The sequence below is a fragment of the Aythya marila genome (genome assembly GCF_965140915.1).
Source record: "Aythya marila genome assembly, chromosome: 4".
NCBI lineage: Eukaryota > Metazoa > Chordata > Aves > Anseriformes > Anatidae > Aythya > Aythya marila.
In genome coordinates this window covers 54,169,904-54,189,798 of record NC_139045.1, presented here as the reverse complement: position 1 = coordinate 54,189,798, position 19,895 = coordinate 54,169,904, and the positions used below count along the sequence as shown (strand labels likewise).

General features: G+C 35.8%; 1 protein-coding gene across 2 annotated transcripts in view; it reads right to left on the bottom strand.

Moving 5' to 3' along the window:
* Positions 1-233: 233 nt before the first annotated feature.
* The window catches only part of ARAP2 (ArfGAP with RhoGAP domain, ankyrin repeat and PH domain 2), a 126,939-nt gene continuing 107,277 nt past the window's right edge, over positions 234-19,895 (bottom strand). The window contains exons 29-33 of one of the 2 annotated variants that reach the window (XM_082760165.1): positions 17,202-17,284; positions 15,858-15,893; positions 15,325-15,388; positions 10,845-10,976; positions 234-5,415 (exon numbers count right to left, since the gene is read on the bottom strand). In XM_082760165.1, the coding sequence (XP_082616291.1) occupies positions 5,065-5,415; positions 10,845-10,976; positions 15,325-15,388; positions 15,858-15,893; positions 17,202-17,284 (666 nt within the window). In that variant the 3' untranslated portion in view covers positions 234-5,064. Of the gene's footprint in view, positions 5,416-10,844; positions 10,977-15,324; positions 15,389-15,857; positions 15,894-17,201; positions 17,285-19,895 lie in introns of those variants that run through there. The other variant, XR_014317470.1, reaches the window with a different exon arrangement.

Sequence of the window (19,895 nt, the reverse complement as noted above, 5' to 3'; positions counted from 1 at the left end):
CTGTTATAGAATAAACAAAATCTGTGCTTCATTTAGCCTCATTTTGCAGATTGGAAAGTAGACACTTGCCAGGTTATTCAATACCTTTGTTATGGAAACACATACAGAAGTCTTTTTTTATTTAACAAAAAATATTTATTTTTTTCTGAAAAAAAAAAAATATCCATCACCTATTTTACAGAAATAGCATTTATTCAAATAATTAGCATGTATTCTCTGAAAATTATACTTCCTTTACTATTCCTCAAAATGGCACAAAACCAATAAAAGATCAGCAGCCAACAAGGTATTGCCACAAAACACATTTATTCTGCAGGTCTTGAATCAGTCTGAAATGCGTAGTGCAAGAATGATATGTCAGGTAACCGGTGCAAAACTTTGATTCCTATTTGAAATACTCCATTGCAAATTTAATTTATACTTTCCCAAAGCAATATTCCTTGGGTTAACACTGTCAGTGTTTGGCTCACTTCTGTGGATACACACCTGACTGTATGCACACAAATACATACATACTGAGAGTGTATGCAGATTTACACATACAAACCAAATATGTGTAGGAACTATTAAAAACTGTATTTCCACTGAGGATTCAACAGCCTTGAAGACAGCATAGCTGTAATTGAAAAGTAAACATTTCAACATATTTTAGTAAACACCTTCTCTTCTTGATTTTCAGGGCCCTTTAACAGCAGCCATGCAGACACTTTTTCTGAGGTCTGCTTTTGAAGTAGAAACAAATGTTTCTTTAGTTCTTAGATTCAATAAAAATATACAAAACATTCTCTTCACGGACATTTTCACTCCAATGCACAAAACTCTTCCATTGCTCCATTTATTCCATTAGCGTAGGACTTAAATGATGCATGAGGCTTTCAGCAGTGAGGTGAATGTCATTTTTAAGGACCCAATAAAAAGATAAACAACACAGCAACCATAACTCAATACTGAAAAATATTTGCAAATAAAAGTACAACTGTAAACAGTAAGTTCAGGTCCAGTCTCAGACACAAAGTAAAGTAACCTCCTGACGGCATTAGGCTCTGATTCAAATCAGCATTCAAGAATGTGCTTATTAACATTAAGCACAGGCTTCAGTCAATACAGGTTAAGTTTTGGCTTATATGCTTTCTTGAGCCAGGGCCTCAATGATTAGAAGAGACTTGATTACAAATTAGAAGTAGCAAAACAGTCAATAGTGCACTGGGAAAATTAAAATGTACAAACTCATTTCAGATTTAACAACTGGTCAAATGCAGTAAGTGCAAAAAGTCTGAAACACTAAACTTGCTTTCTCAGTGCTACATGCCAGAAGAATAAATACTAGCCACTATAAAACATCTAGTTTTGATCTTACTTCTGCTGTACTTACTAGCAGATTTGCCAGATACATTATTTGAGTAATTTGTCTAATATCCTCAAACAAATTATTTTTCCAATTAAGCTGTTCAATGCAATCAAGAATGGAAGTAACTGATGTGAGAAACATTACAGCACCTGTGACTACCAAAAACAGAAAAGGGAATATGGGAGAATATGTTGATTCCATACAGAAAACACACAAACCAACCAAACAAAACCAAAACAAACAAACAAACAAACAAAAAAAACCAGTAGGAACATAAAGCATCCTCCAAAATAACTTTGAATAAAAATAAAGTGTCATTGTTGATAAAATATATTTTATCCCTATGAAATTTTAGGAATTAAAAACCAATTCTAAATAATTTACAATGAAACAAGAAGGTTAAGAATCTCTGTTCTACCCTAAGAGGTTTGGTAAACCCCAATCAAACTTGAGGACAATTAGAGGTGTCAGTAAGTTCTTAAAAGGCTGGTGAAATTCCATGGCAGAGTGGCTAATTAGATCATGAAAAGTAGTAGCAGTAGCAAAGTAAAGCAGATGCTGCAATCAATGCCTTCCATAAGGACAAGGTGCAGTGGGAGCTCAGTAGTTCTCTGGTCCTGCTAACTAGACAGCATCTGACACATCTGGAACCAGGCACAGCAGTGCCTCTGGCCCAACCAGCTGCTATGGGACTAAGCAAAAACTTGGATATACCACCATAAGAGAGGAAGGAGACAATCCTATGAGAGAAGCGAAGGTGAGATCCACACAACAAGTGAAGAAAACAAAACCATTTCAGTGCTCACGTAGGTTTTGTTTTGAAAACAGATTTTGATTTTTTAATTTAAGGAACTCTGGGCATAAAAATCTAAGCAAGTACTTGCAGGGTAGCACATCAGCTAGAGCACAAGTGTTTCCTAGTCCCTGCTAACAGCATACTGTTCACCTTTGTCCTCATAGTAAAGGGAGAGGTTGATCTTACCGATTTAGTAACTGGCACTTAACTGAGTGAGTGCCCTTCTGATGGATATGCTTGCGTGGGGACCAGTTTCTCTTGAGGAAACTCATTTCTCATGGGACTATTAAATATTGATCAGATGCCAGCTTTGTCAGCACCAAGCAAGCTACATCCAAGCAGTGATAGCAAAGCCTGCCTTTGTCACCCAGAGCTAACCAGGGTTTGTTTATAAAATTCTATCAGCCTGTAGACCAAAAAGAGATATTTTTCCAATTCATATTTTTAAATTAGACGTTATTCCAAAGGCAACTTCTTGTTATCTTCAGTATTCTTTCTCATTAAAGCCATATTAGAATTAAATTTGGCTAGGGACATCAAGGACAGCAACATAGGTGCATCAATAATAAAAGGAAAACCAGGGAAATTGTAGGCCCTCTCCAGAAGGAGAAGGGACAGCAGGGTACCTAGGACAGGGAGAAGGCTGAGCTACTCAATTTTTTGCCTCAGTCTTCACTGGCATGTCTTCAAGTGTTCTAGCCACAAAGACCAAGCCCCAGAAGGCAAAGGCAAGGACTAGAAGAATGACCTGCCTGCTGTAGGAGAAGACCAAGTTCAAGACCATCTTAAGGAACCTAAAGTTGCACGAGTCCATGAGACACATCCAAAAGTCCTCAGGGAACTAGCGGATATAATTGCTAAGCTACTACCCATCATATTTGAGAAATCATAGCAGTCTAGTGAAGTTCCCACTGGCTGGAAGGCAGAAAACATAACCCCACTTTTAAAAAGGGGAAAAATAGAAGATTCCGGGAACTCCAGGCCAGTCAGTCCCACCTCTGCGCCTGGCAAGCTCATGAAGCAGATCCTCCTGGAAATGATACTAAGGCACATGGAAAATAAGGAGGTGATACTAAGGGCAGATCATGCCTGACAAATTGGGTGGCCTTCTATGATACGGTTACAGCATTGGTGGATAGGGGAACAGTAACTGACATAATCTACCTGGACTTGTGCAAAGCATTTGACACTGTCCCACATGATATCATTGTCTCTAAGTTGGAGAGACATGGATTTGACAGATGGACCTCTCAGTAAGAAATTGGCTAGATGGCTGCACTCGAAGAGTTGTGGTCAATGGCTCAATGTCCAGGTGGAGATCAGCAAAAAGTAGTGTTTTCCTCAGGGGTCAGTACTGGGACCAACACAGTTTAACATCTTTGTCAGTGATATGGATAATTGGATGGAGTGCACCCTCAGCAACTTTGACAATGATACCAAGCTGTGTGGTGCAGTCAGTGCTCTGGAGGGAGGGATGCTATCCAGAGGGACCTTGACAGGCAGGCCTCTGTGAACTTCATGTGAAGTTCAACAAGGCCAAGGGCAAGGTCCTGCACCTGAGTTAGGGCATCCACAAACACAAGTACAAGGCTGTGCAGAGAACGGATTGAGGATAGCCCAGAGGAAAAGGACCTGGGCAGTGTTGGTTGATGAAAAGCTCAGCATGAGCTGGCAATATGCGTCTGCAGCCCAGAAAGCCAGCCCCAGTATCCTGGGCTGCACCAAAAGAGGCGTGGCCAGCAGGTCAAGGTCTACCCGTCTACTCTGCTCTTGTGAGACTCCACCTGGAGTACTGTGTTCAGCTCTGGGACCCCCAGCACAATGAGGATGTGGAAGTATTAGAACAAGTCCAGAGGAGAGCCACAAAGATGATCAAAGGGCTGGAGCACCTCTTGTACGAAGACAGGCTGAGGGAGCTGGGGTGGTTCAGCCTAAAGAAGGATCCAGGGAGACCTTATAGCAGTTTTCTAGTACCTAAAGGGGGCCTACAAGACAGCAGGAGATGGAATCTATCAGGGAGTGTAGTGATAGCACAACGAGTAATGGCTTTAAACTAAAACAGGGTTGATTTAGATTAGGTAGTAGGAAGGAATTCTTTACTCTGAGGGTGGTGAGGCACTGGAACACATTGCCCAGAGAAGCTGTGGATGCCCCATTCGTGGAAGTGTTCAAGGCCAGGTTGGATGGAGCTTTGAGCAACCTGGTCTGGTGGGATGTGTTCCTACCCATGACAGGGAGCTTGGAATTAGATGATCTTTAAGGTTCCTTCCAATCCAAAACATTCTCTGGTTACTTAGGTATCACAGTTGTATGTATACCCTATAGATGTAGTTTTGAGATACAAGGACTAATGGATTATCTTACCTATTATATCCCTTCTCTTTGATTCTTTCACATGCTGCTCTGTCAGAGGACAAGCCTCTGGTACCAGACACTCATTGTATTCTTGAATTTAAAAAAAAAATTACGTGTGAAAAATCACTCTTCAAAGCAGATGTTAACTTGTTTTTTATAGTGTTAGACAACTAAAATATTGCAGACCAACAGGATGAATTTCAGTGTATGTCTTGTCTTCATTCCAAAAATTTCTCTCCAGTACTTACAAGATGGTATGGAATACAAACAGAGCAAAAGTTTTTGATAGTGATTAGAATTCTTGCATCTAACAGAACCTTCAACAAAAAAAACAATTGATAAAACACAAGTGCCATTGCACTGCACAGCAAAACTTCCAAATTTCAGGACTTTTGCACGATCATTTCTCTGAGTTCAATCTTAAATTATACCATAGCATATGTATATACAAAATCAAGAGCTACATATAAACAAATTAAATTCTCTGCACTGTACAAACTACATACATCAAAAACCCTACTTTTGCCCAGAAAATATATACATTCTAAACTTCAAACTTAGGACATCAGCTGGAGGTTTCATCATGAAGTGCTCTGTTCTTCTGCAACACTGTATTTAGTTCCTGAATCACATTTGATGGCAATTTTTTATCTAATTCCAATGCAGTTTTGTTTGTTTTGTTCTTATTTTTTTTCAGTGGCTTATGTGGTCTTTGGCATAGGTCAGTCTTTCCCACACCTATATCCTCAGAGATAAAGCTCCGATGTGCTTTAGCATGATTACGCACTTTCTCTTCCTTGCGTTCCAAACATTGTGCCACAATAGATGCCTTTTCTTTCAAGTTTTTTCTTTCTTCCAGTAAGTCATCTTCATTATGATCACTGAGTTTCGGTTTCCCCAATCCCAGCTGTATATTCTGAGCAAACAAGCAAAGAGAAATAGGATTATTCACATTAACACAATATTCAATAATATTTAGATTGCAGTTTTTGCTTCTTGGCTTCACATAACACTTTAAAGAATCAATTTTACTCAAGAGCTGAGACAGTACAATAAATAGTTCTAAATTCCCACAACTTGTGCTGTTATCATTTAGTAAGCATTTTGAGTAAGTATATTCTCTCAATTAGTGATACTTCTGAAAATTACATAAATCATCCAATTAAACACAGTGAATTGAAGACATTCGTTTTCATATATTCACAACTTGATTTTTTACCCTACCATAGATTAAATGTTAATGTTTTACAGCAGATCCATATACTCTTAACAACCTCTCAGAATACTTAGAAACTAGATAAATATGACTGGAAACTGTTGCAATTATGATAACTTGATGTCTGAGCTACATAAATGTGCAAAATTCAGTTTTACATAAACATTTACATTACATAGACATACATTGCACAAATATTTTCAGCATCTGCTCAGCATTACTTGGCAAATTACAAAGGCTGTCTGCTTTTTCAAATTTTGACTAGCAATTTTAAGTAACATACTTGTAACTCAAAGAACAAACTGATGGCAATACAGCTGTTCTATTGCAGCAGGCTATTTTCAAGTTCTTAAGCTGTCAGAAATGAGAGGGAAATCAAATGCTACAGAAAAAAATTGCAGATAGTGGGGCTCATTAGGAGTACATTCGTACAGTGAAAGGGTGCTAAGAAACCTGACATCCATACTATTTCATTTATTTATTTATTTTTAAACACAATTGAGACAAAATTTAGCAGAAGGCCTGTCTGATACGTTTGTTTGATACAATCTCATATCATCTTCCACTTCAGTTTCATCTGAAAGCAATCCAAGTTCACATGGTCCAGAACCAGTTCATAATACAAAACAAAACACAGTAGATGGAACAACTAGAAGATTTGCTCCTGAAGTGCCCTCCTGATCCTAACTCATGCAGATGTACCTAAATCATCTCCCCTCTAGTATTTCAATATTATTTTTCATGGTTGCTTTAATATGGTCTCAAGACCATTATGAGGTCTCAAGATTCCATGAGAGACAATTTGCTCATATGCTATGCATGAATAACTCTACAAAAATCCAGACAAACAGAAGAGCCACACAAGAAAGACAGAAAAAAAAAAAAAACCAACAACAAACAAACACAAATTTCCCTTAGTAAGTTTCCCTTAGCTCTGTTTGTCTTCTAGTAGTCAAAGATGTCACACATGAAAGACAAAGAATTCCAAGACCTCGGTTTCCCCTACAACTATAAGGCTATTCCAAATGCAATGATCTGCCTGCTGCCACACCATCTGAGCAGATGTAATAAATAGGTTTCCCTACCATTCTTATTTGTCTTATTTGCTTTAAGGCCACATTTGTTTCTTCATAATGACACCAAATGTGTGTTTATACAGCAATTTAGGTGTTGTGTAAGAAGGAATACAGTAAATATTAAATGTTTCCATTAAAGAAATCTAAGCTATACAACAGCTCTATTTGTGCAGTCTTGGTAGCTCACCTGAGTTCGCATCTATTCAATAATAAAGTAAATATTTGGATGATATAAAATCACAGCTTTTTAAAAAGACTGGATAAAGGTGTGTGTTTTTTTTTTCCCTCCATATTACCATATCGTTTTTAGCATTAAGGAGAATGGTATTTTTATTTGCAGTCACTGAGAATGAAAACTGAACATTAACAACAAGGCATCAGTGGCCTGGACATGCAAAAAAAAAAAAGTCCCAGAACAACAACGCATCACTGCATGCTATAGAGCAGACCTTTAGCTTGCCTGGAAACTTTAAATTTTACTGACATCAGCAACAATTGTTATCAATTGAGAATCACCTGCTACTATCTAGGCCAGCAAGCAGTATCCTATGGTTTAATATGTTCATCTACATTCAGTGAAAAAAATTTTCAAGACACATGAGAAACCATCCCAATATCTCATGAATGCAGAGAGTTCTGTCCTGCTAAATGTTTGAAAAAAGTCATCATTTTCCATTTAAAATATTTTTTGTAACTTGCATAAACAAGAAAGCAGTGAGATTAGCATCTGTCGGTGATTCAAGTTCAATTAATAAAATATTAATATTAATATCTGTGATAATATATACATAGTATGTGAAATGTAAAATGTGAGAAATGTAAACTGTCATGCAGTACCTTTCAGAAAACAGTAACATGATCCAAGCTCTCTACTGTTACTTAGCAAATTAAGATATAAATTTGTCTTGAAGTTCAATCAGGAGCAACAATTTTCTATTTACAGACTTTTGTACATCATGTTTCGATTTTGCTTATTCTAAGAAGAAAAGCACTGACTATACTTCTGAAATAATTCTCTTTCTAATCTGGGTATAGCAGGAGCCCCTTTTTTTTTTTTTTTTTTTTTTTTTTTTTTTTTTTACCCTGTTTCCCAAAGAAAGATTTATAAAATGGAAGCAGGAACAGATCAAATACAGCTCTCAAATTTAAAGGATGCTTAGTTTTCTGAAATAGTCGTGTATATTGGCAGGTAGCCCATTAATATAGATTCAGCATTTGGTGTTTTTAAAATATATTCAGTATATGCAGGAATTCTAATGCCCAGATATGCATGTTATTAAAATATTAAACTGATGGAGTCAAATTCTGTTGCTCAAATTAGAGCACTAACAGTAACACTTTCCCTTATCAAAATGATTTACAAACAAAACTGTCGCATGAAATTTCTTATTATTTCTTTATAGTTGGATCCACTGCCTACTGGTAGTGACATGCTATAAATTATTACACTATTGGATCCCATTCTCTTTTCCCAGTAGCTCCTAATGTAAAAAACAACTATTTCAAGGTAGAAGAAACCGTTTTGCCTCTAAATTTCTGATCCTTAATCAACTTAGTGAACAAATTGTACATCTAACAATTCTTTTTACTGCACATATCAGCAAAAGACATGGAATAAATCTATTCATATAGATTAGCCCTATGAAGTCCTGTTTCTTTCAAAACTCTACATAGGTGTAACTTATTCTAAGTCAGAACAAAAGTTTTTCTTTGTATCTTCAGTCTTCCTGTATTTTGAAACAAAGCTAAACAGCTTTACTGCAGATATACTGCCATGTATTGCTATTTCAGTTAAAAGATCCTTGAGGAATATACATATTTTAAATGGACTACTTCTCAGGTATGCAACAAGTATAGGAAAAGATACAGAAGTCTTCTGATCCTAATTGTTATTAGGAGAATTCTTAGTTATACAAGCATTTTCAAATGTTCTGTATTATATTTTTATGTTAACACACAGTAAAACTACTTCCAATAAATATCAGTGGAAAAAAAAATAAATAGAAAGATGCTATACAGCCATTTTAGCACAGAACATTGATTTTAAACTTGTTGATGTCTGGGTATATTTGGGGGTCCCAAAGATCCCATCCATCTTTACATCACAAAGACATCACTTCTTTCACTGTCTGGAAAACTTTGGGTCACTTTCCCTGCCTACATGAAGACAAATTAAATCACGTTTCCACTGCAAGTTTACACACTATCATGTGAACAGACCTTGATTTTTCATAAACCAGCATCCTCCTGAAAATGCTTGCTACTGTTATTCATATTTAATGCTCTAAATGATAGTATTTTTGCATGTTGGACAAGCATTACGAATCTGTGGAAGACTGAAGTTGTGGTCTACAAAATGATATACATATTGCTTTACTAACTACACTGCTGACGGTATTTCACCTTAATTAACCATGTCTTATACTCACTTTCTAACCGTCTTTAACGGTTCATTCCAATTTTGACATTCCATGTAAAAAGTGTTATTTTTCTTTTTCTATTATATAATTTGGTGTTAACCTTCTTAAGGTACGCCATCACCCTTTGTATAAACATTGCCAAGTTCTAGTCATAAATACCAAAATGATAATAATTAATGAAAACAGAGATTTTTTATTTTCACGATTAAATGCAGGCTTCCTCTGAGCTGCACTGTAGAAAACATTGTAGTCCTTGCTAATGAAGCACAAGAAAAAAAAAAAAAAAAAAAAATCTTGCTGGTACCGTAAGGTGTTAAGGATTTAAAATACTGAAGCTCGAAATCCATTAAAACCTCTATCCTAGAAGGTCTGGATTTGTAGGTATCACAAACAGCCTATCACAGATTCTGCATCTAAAATCAAGAATACAGGAGAGCTAAGAAACATACCTAAGGGTTTTGAAGTTTATTGAATGACATGACCTGTAATTTCCTTTCATTAAAAAAGTTTAAAAATGCAAACATTAAAAGAAATTTATCAAAGAGTTGCAAAAGTGTTTTCTGAGAAAATGCTAAAATGAAACGACAAATTTAAAGAGGAAAATGATAACTGCAATTACATTGTGTTATAATTCTTGGGAAAGGAAAAAAAGAAACGCATGAAGAAAGCATAACAAAAGAAGAGACAAAGATGGAATTGCTTGTAGATAAAGATTCTACAAACGTAGTATTGCTCCTATCTTTGCTTGTGGTTTGTTATGGAACTGAGTCAACTTTACCAATCTCAGTCTCTAAATAGTGATAATGTTCCACATAATTTATCTCCTGTCAAAATCTTATCAAAACATGCAAGAACTCATACTGCATACAGTAAAAGGTCCAAGGTGTTCTTTCAATAATCCTTCTGCATTCAGAATCTTTACCATTAGTTTAACCAGTCCTGTGCCTCCACTATGACTGCTTCTTCTGAGATGAAAGTAAGGCAAGTCAATTCTCCCCATAGGCACCTGTACCTCTATGCAGATGGCAGAAATTCATCTTAAACTAATATGATGAGGTTGAGACATATTATCAGTGCATATAGCGTAGTGTAGTCAGTCTCCACAAAGAGTTGCATCTAAACCCCGACCTTGTTCTTTGAGACTAAACATATTACAGCTTAAATATATCACAGTTAGTTCCGTCTGAGCTTTCCCATTACATTCACAGAGCAGATAACTAATACTGAATAGTTACTTCAGAGAGAAGAGAAAATATGATAAAATATATAGGAAGGACAGTTTTCAAGGGCATTATTATCATAAAACTGTAATAACATGCAGTATATTACCGGGTAAAAGTCCTATTTACTTCTAATGAGAAATCCTTGCTCAACAAATAAACAAATAGAAATCCACTATTGATTTATTGACCAACCAAAGAGCTGACACAAGATTAGGTCACAAACATTTTATTTTTTTTAGCATTATGTTGTCCTAACTGTTCCTTTAATGACTAGAGAATGAAAAGGACATTGACAATAAGAGCACCTATATTTTACTTTTATCCAGCTCTAGAGAGTTCATTATTATTGGACTATTTAGAAATATAGCATCGTCATTAGAAATTCCACATCAACTTTAAATCCCACTTACTTCTATACTCCCTCTGATTTTACAGGTGTTCTTCTCCTGTTGAATGGGAATTAGTGGTAAGCCTCCAATCTTTGGACTTTTAGTTATGGACTGTTTTCTTGCTTTTCCAGCAGGTGGCCATATATCTGCATGCTGAAGAACAAAAAAAAAAAAAAATCCTTGCTTTTGGAGTGCAGTTTCATAAAAACACAACATATAAAACTGTCTTGGAAGAGCCATCTTCTGCACCACATGATTTGTCTCATGTGAGAAGGGGGCAAGATGTATGGTGCCTAAGATTAAATTAATAGCTTGTAAATGTTGCACAATGCTGAATGAACAGAACCAAATTGTCTCTATACAATTTGCATGTATTTTCATCTTTTCTCCACATTATATATCAATACAATTATCTACTAGGAATAGAAAGTAGACAAACACGTACATCTGTTTCATAATTTTTAAATTCCATAAAAACATGCTTTCAGAAGAGACTGTAAAAATTCTGAAATGAAACCATCTCAATTTGCAAGGGTGTTTAAACATTTATATCAATAATTTAGGAGAAAAACATTGCTTATTCTACTATAACTGCGTGTGCTATCCAAAATGAAATGGCTTGAAGTTCTCAATGTCCCAAAAACATACTCTACACAAACAGATTGCTGTCAGTAATAGACTTTGCTTTGGCTCTACTAAAACAGGTCAATTTTGGAGGTAATCCCAAAGTATGCATCTTCATTTTAAGTAAAAAACATGGCTGAGAAGAGAAAGGAAGAAAAATCCTTAACCGAAGGTTTCAAATAAAATGTTAAAATCTTTCTACAAAATATCCAGAATGAACTTTCACCAGCACGAAACCTATATATATATAAGAATTTCACATGTAGAAATTTGAGCATATGCCCTCAAAGCTCACCAACTGCCCCAGTGAAGTTAATGATAACCTGACAGACAAGTTCTGAGCAAGGTAGAGTAGGAGTGGTTTTTGAATAAAACCTTCAAAATGAGATTCTACAAATCAGAGAGGATGTATGAAGCCTACAGAAGAATAGTTACTAAAGCTTGGAGATGAGTGCACAAAAAGGTAAATCAGCAAAACCCCAAAGGAAATGGCAAGCCATAAATACAACTAAAGAAACTTAATGAAAGCTGAGAATGTTTTGGGTAAATATTAGCAAAAGTCTAATCCAAAGCATTAGAACTAACATTTCTTTTCCTAGCACACAAATTTATTTATTTATTTTTTCTGTGAGATGGGACAAACACTGGAATAAATAACCCAAAGAGGTTGTGAAGTGCATCCAGGGAATTATTTAAATCTGACTGGACAAAGACCTAAGCACCCTGCTCTCTAGCTTTGAGCAAATGGATTGGACTATATGATCTTCACAGGTTGCTTTCAACCTAAAAACTTCAGTCACACCGTTCAAATTTTTAATAGGTATCTTTTCATAGGTGTCAAAATCTTCAGTGTCAGTTATTGTTTTTATGTTATTCAATCTCCCACATCCTTGACTTAAGATGCTATCGCTTCAAGACTATATACAAAGTCCATTTGTGGAGCTGTGATCATACTTGCAGGTAGCCTGTCAGTAAAAACAATGTGTTATTATTAATAAGCCAGCAGAACGAGTGATTATTGACTGAAAACAGCAACTTAAAATAGAGGCCTATCAGCTCCTTATTTAGAAAAAAATTCTCATAGATGAACATTTTTATGGAATAAAAAAAATTCTCACAAGTGGTACTGACTGGGGTGATATAAACGTCTGTTGTAAGAGCTATACCTGGTGAACATAAAGAACATTTAATCTTTCTTCCAATGGAACATTAAGAATGTTTTATTTCAAAGCGCAGATCTTGCCAACAAAAATCAATTTATTGTGGACCAAGACATAAAAAACAAATGTGATTCAGAAAGTGACTGAGAAGCTTTAAGCAAATATGTCAAGGAAAGCGCCTCCCTTAATTTTCAGCAAGATGCTGGAAACTATCCTTGTCTGTTACATAACCCGATTTCTCTTTTGTGTCTGTAACATTTCTAAAAATAGAACTCTGGGAAAATACATCAGAAATACTATTAGGTCACATAATAAATGTATTTATTCATAAGTTTTGACCTATCTGCTCAACTGAACCATATGGTAATACACTGACCTATCTATAGTTGATCAAAGGCAATGGAATTGGAAGTATACTATTGTGTCCATCTTTATGTCAATTAATTATTTCCAATTGTATGTTATATACGCTATTAATTCTATAATAGTTTAGTACAAATTCACTTGAAGAATCAAGTTTCAGCCATATTTTTCAGACTGACTGTATAACACTGAAAGGAACTATGGTGGTCCTTCAAACCCTTTTAGTATTTACCAGCTTAAAGTATAAGGTGAATAACCTCTGGGCTAACTTGACTTTATATATCAAAAATTGCAGTGGTACTTACAACTTCAGCATTTAGATTCTCTGCACTGTTTTACTATAGGAATAAACATCAGGAAGAGGAGAAAAAACAATAGGACTGCTATTAATTACCAATAAAATCCTGCTCTGGTCAAGCATTTCTAAGCATGGTAACATTTTTCTCTCTCCTAATTGCACTGGATGTTTTAATGTAAATGTGTTACCACTTCAAAACATTCCTTACAGTATTTCTCAATTTGTAATTTCAGTTCAGTTATTCTACTGATATAAATAAAATGTACTGCCTGCAGCCTCTGACATAAAAGGTTTAAAATACTGTTATAATGGATAAGGTAAAAGAAAGCTATCTTTCGTAAAGATGGCCTCACTTTAAAAATTTTAACTAGAAATAATAGCCTCAGTTGACATCTACAGTTTTCTAGTTTAGAAAGGGGATAACATGATAATAATTGTGTGGTGCCATGTGATACAAAACATTTGGAGATCTTACAGTAAGCGTTAGCAACATGAGCTGTTACATTCTCAAGGACAGATCTTCACTGTAAGTTTTAAGCACTACATTGTAATAAGAAAAATACAGCAAACTGGCTTCACTAGCATGTAATTTCTGAAGTAACTTAAAGGTCTGATACCTTTTACTGATGTCCAGAATGCTGAATAAAAAAAATCCCAATGTAATTTATTAGTAGTGTTAATTCATTGGCCTCAAGGGAATGAAGTTTTTGAAAAAAACAACAATATTGAGTTTTTTTCTTTTTAAAGGCATATGAAATGATTTTTTGTTGTTGTTTTTAGAAATCTGCTGAACATTGATCACCATTTCTCAGCTTTTGATCTATATTGTCAGAGGAATATTCTACATACCACACTACCTGATCAGAATCCTAATCAATTGCCTTTCTTGTTATTTCACGTCAGAAGGCTTTCAGAGTTACAAAGCTTGTATGAGTTATTCCTATGTAGCCTATATCAATAAACTTTAAGCCTATTTGTCATGACATTGTTCATGTTATGCCCATGAGATACATGCCAGAACTGGTGGCTGTTTCCATAGAAACTACAATAGTTACTTCAGTTAAGGGAGCTGAATAAGACAAAAATTTGGAAGTCTTACCTACAAGGCATGCATTATACTTCTGGCACTACTATCTATGAAGGTCAAAGATACAGATTCTGTTTAAAAAATTCTACACTAAGTATGCATTGCAACAGCCTTGTGTCTAGCCCACTTTATGTAATATGTAAAGCTCACAGATAGCCATAAATCTAGCAATGTTTATTCAGCGATATTCCTCAAAGTTCCTTGAATGCCACCGGTAAGACAAGAATATATCAGACACAAATGCAAAATCCTTTTAAACCCTTAAAGTCTGCTCCAGCCTCCTGTCAGGCTGAATCGTGCAACTGACCTATCTTTCCTTCATGGCACTCAGGCTTACACCCTTCCTATTTGCAATCTAGTAACAAGCAGAAGATTACTTAATTTAAGATAGTGCCCATCTGACACAATGAATTGCTGGTGTTAACTAAGCTAACTTGGATACCAGAGAAACATGGCTGTGTTGGCACAGCTCTCCAACAAGGATTGTTCTCACCACTGTGCATTGAAACAGGGAACCTATGTCGATGACTACCTTGCATGCAACATTCAAAGTAGCAAGCAGAAAAAGAGCACTCAGGCATTGTGGGATACAGATGTACCTTTTGGGTCACCAGACAGAATTTCACCTCAAAGTGGATTACTGCTACAAAGGAAATGACTTGTCTTTCTTTAACCAGCTCCCACAGTAAACAGCAGGAAAAAAAAAAAAAAAAAAAGATGCCAGAATATAATGTAACATTCTCTTCACTTATTTCCAAAGGGCTCAGCTTTCATATGAAAATGTGATTATACACAATCTTCGTAGACTAAGACCATCTTTTTTTGCAGTTTTATTACACTGAGTACTCCAAACACCTTAATGGTATTTCCACTTTATCTGTAACACAGGTATAACAAATTCATATGACTGTTAAACAGTATTTTCATAACAGTAAAAATTGCATTTCTTGTATTTGATCAGATTAGTACCTGTGCAGTAAAAATGCTGATCATCCACTCCATCTGCGTATCCTGTCCATCACAACATATATGCCTAGAATGCAACACACAAACACAAAAATCATGTTGCTTCTACACATATTAAAGAATATTTCTAAAAAAGTTTAAACAGTACTTTCTTTTATTTATTAATTCTGTCAATGTTTATTATTAACACTCCCGTAAAAAGATAGGGAATAATTAATAACTCAAATTATCACTTTACACTATTAGAAGAGAATGCATCTGCTTAGTTTAAAGCAAGATTTCATAAATTTAGAATGATATATTTTAAAACTGTTTGCTGATTTAAGCTCACAGAAAGGAGACAGATACCTAACCCCCAAAAGACTACCAAAACATATCAACTGTGATTTCTTACATAATAAGAAAAATGTAAAATATTGTCAATGCTTAAGCAAAATAATGCTTTAAAACTAGTGAATATTATTTTGAAATCGAACATTTCAAGGAACACTAAACACTGAAGTTAAACCAGTCAGATGTATCTCATGTCTACATACCACTGGTGCTTTTCAGAAAACACTGCAATTCCCCAGCTGAAAAAAAAATTCAAAAATTAGTTCCAGAAACTCAAGACAGGGACATTTTCCTCAAAGCACAGGAATCAATTATATAGCATTTTTATTAAATTTTGTTTTTACAAAGTTTCAGAATGTACTGTAAATCTAGAATGAAATTGTGGGTTTGATGGTGAAGTGATTGTCCTGCTATACTCTGTGCTGCTGCAGCCTCACGTCATCTACTGTGTGCAGTTTTGGGCACCCCAGTATAATAAGGATAAAAAAAAAAAAAAAAAAAAAAAGAGAAAAAAACTATTAGAGACTGTCCAAAGGAGGGCTACAAAGATGGTGAAGGGAAGTTACTTCTGTTTCTAGAGCGGAAGATGTATGATGAGTGGCTCAAGTCCCCTGGTTTGTTCAGTCCCAAGCAGAGGAGACTGAGGGGAGGCCTCATAGTGGCTTCCTCACGAGGGGAGCAGAGGGGCAGGTGCTAAGCTCTGCTCTCTGGGGACAGCGACAGGACCCAAGGGAATGGCATGGAGCTGGGACAGGGGAGGGTCAGGCTGGGGATTAGGGAAAGGTTCTGCACCCACAGTGTGGTTGGGCACTGGGACAGGCTCCCCAGGGCAGTGGTCACAGCACCAAGCCTGCTAGAGTTCAAGAAGAAGACAACACTCAGACTCTGAAATTTGGGGCAGTCATTTTGGGGGCATTTTGAAATGCCTGCTGTGAAGTTCAACAGATCGCTTAGTCCCCTCAGATAGGGCCTCATGTACATTGTCTCAATGTCTCAAGGCTTTGACTGAGTAAGTACTAGAACCATCTGAGAAAAATAGGTGTCATTTTTCACTCCTCTTTTCCAGAGACATCATCAATGGTGTTTATAAAGGGCGCTGTAGTCTTCATTTGGAAGGAGAAGTATCAAAATGACAAGGATCTTGAAAAAATGAAATTCTTTCTAAACAACAGTGACCGTCACTAAAGGCCACAACTAGTTGGTTTTCTCTTTTTTTCTTGGTGCAAAGAATGTGTGTACAATGAAATGCAGGACACATACTACAAAACTAAGTGAGCTAGCAGCTAATATATCCACAAGAGATAATACACTTAAGATTAAGAAAAGCCAATCAATAAAGTAATTTCCTAGCACAGAAGAGTTAACATAGAAGACAAGAACAGAGATAGCAACAGAACAAATAATATTATGGAGGGTAATTTAATACAGCATACTTCAATAGGCTTCTTGACTTTTTCCTGTTCCACAGTGTTTTATGTTCCCCTTTCACAAATACACTATAGTACCTCTCTAGACAGTATTTAACTTATTTTCTTTTCTATTCTTACTTGGTTGGTGGCTTCATTTTCTTTTTCACTCCAAGATAAAGCTTCAAGGAATTGACAGGCAACACTTTTTCAGGTTTGCTAGCCTGCAAATAAAGATTCTAATTATTGTATCAGGAACAAACAAAAGAGAAAACATCATGCAACTCTTCACATTTAGGCATCTCTTGTGGACTGCACCACTCTTTTCTAACAGATCATTATGTTTTGTTTTTTTTTTTTTTTCCTCTCTTTCTTTTCCATTAACAAAGGGTGCCAATCACTATTACTGGAAAGAGATTGATTAGCAACAACTCGAGGTCAACATGAAATCAAAACTATAATACGGTTGGAGTAATAGAGATGTGCTGGTGAAAGTTACAAGACTGAAGTGCTACAATGGATGGACACAAGCTCTTCAGGAGTATGATCCAGTCATGGAATAAAAAGGGGAGGGTTGCTCTCTATGTTAAAGGAGCTCTTCTAAGGAATGCACAATATCATGGCGAGTATATGCTTCAGACCACTCTATCAGGATGAAATAAGCAAAGTCTTTAAATAACTGAAGGAAGTCGCTGGATAACAAATACCAATTCTAACCAGGGGCAGGTAGGTGGTTGGCGGCAGTGGTGTTAAAAAGGGCAGAGTTTTGCTATCCGTGGCTATCTTATGGAAAGAAAACGCAGTGGGATGCAAGCAATCGAGCAGATTTCTACAGGGTGTCAGGAATAGCTTTCTGACACCAGTAATGGATAGGCAAACAATGGGTGATGCACAGCTGAATCATCTATTCACAGACGGTATCACTAACCATAACAACCATGAAAAGAGTAGTGTTTAAGATTCTGAAGGGAATAAAGATGAATAGTTAGCAGAGGACAGACCTTAAGGGTAAAATAACAACTTGTGGCTTGCTCATGGAACTAGAAAGTGGGAGGAGGCAGCTTTGAGAGGTAAAGAACCTCAGGAAATCTGGAAGGTCTTTAAGGGCAGCATTCTCCAAGATCAAGAATGATTCAGAATGATTCATCTCAATGCTCAGGAAAACTATTAAATTTATCAGGTGAGCAACTCAGGTGGAACTGGTCTTGTGGTGAAGCACCAATGCAGAAAAAGACAGTATACAGGAGGTGGAAGAAGGGATAGGCTATGAAGAAACACCACTCAGGAAATGCAGATATAGTGTTTGGAAAGCCAAACTTGGAGTTAAGATGTGCTAGGGACATCAAGGGCAACGTGAAGAACTTCTACACTGAAACATTAGCAAAAAAAGCTGAAAAAGAAGTCAGCGAGGCTCTTCACAGTGGTACACAATGGTAAGATGAAATGCAATTAGCATGATTTAAAACAAGAAAGCTTCAGATTGGATATAAAAAAACCTTTTTTTTCAGGGCTCATTGCTGGCCCTGCTGTGAACAGGAAGTTGGCCTACAGAGGTTCCTTCTTACCCAAGTTACCCTATGATTCTTGGAAAAACTACCTTCAGCCAACCTACAACAGACACATTTCTCATACACTTTAGGTATGAGAAATTAAAGTGCCTTGAGCATGTCTTACTGGAAAAAAAAAGTGCACAAATCTACTACAGAACACAGTAACTCCTCTTTAGTACTACTAGGCCAAGTAGTTCAGGTTTCTTTAAAGAAAGTATTTAACAAATTTTGTAATCCCTGTACAAAAAGTTACTGAAAGTTACTGTACAGAAAGTCTTTACTGTCCTGGCTTCCCAATTTTTCTATCTTTATAGATTTTAATATCATATTTTACTGTGGAGGAAAACGGGAGACTATCCAGAATCATAAGCATTTAAGAAAAAAACAAATACACTATTTTATGTCTGGTCTTCTCATCTAACTTCCCACTCAAAGCAAAAATGCTGCCAAGATGAATAGACACCCATACAAAATGTATGATTTAATTAAACAACAGCACACTTCTCACAAAAAAATACACCTAAAGGAAGCTATTTTTCTGTGTGTAAGCATCTCTCTCAACAGCAGTACATTAAAGTGGTACGCTGCTTCTGCCAATTAGTGCAATATTGTAATTGAACATATAATATCATGGAAACTTTCTACTTTTTTGATAATTGCTCCTGAACATAAGAAAGAAACACTTAACAGAATGTATCTCCACCTGCATATATAAACCTAATTTGCTGTTAATGAGAATTCATAAATTAATTAGCACATGCAGTCTTATTAAATGCAATTTTTCCATCTGCAGTCTCAACCATTTTTTAGTATTCATTTTTAAATATAACTTGAAATTAAACTGAAAGTATTAGTAGTGGATCAACATCTCTCAAAAGAAAGTAAAACAAACTGAAATAAGCTATTTTTTGTTACTTTTTTTTTTTTAAGAACAAAAACAAATGCAAAACTGTTTAGAAGTAATACCATCAGAAACTCCAACTCAGTTTACGAATTTAATGCTTTATGAAGCAGAATGGCTCAAAAAGCAGATTGTAAAGTAGCACAATAATCATTTAAACTCTTTCCAAGATACTAATTAAAGATTTTATGGACATATTAATATATTCTCACGTGTCAATTCCAGTTCTACCAGTAAATTATGAGACAATTTTTGACATTCTGTGGTCATTTTATCTTGCAAGACTGTGGATATAATTTTAGTTAACAATATTTCTTTTGCATTAGTTTACTTTAGCAATGAATCCGTAAGCTTCTGTCTTACAAAAAAATTCCTCAGAGTACT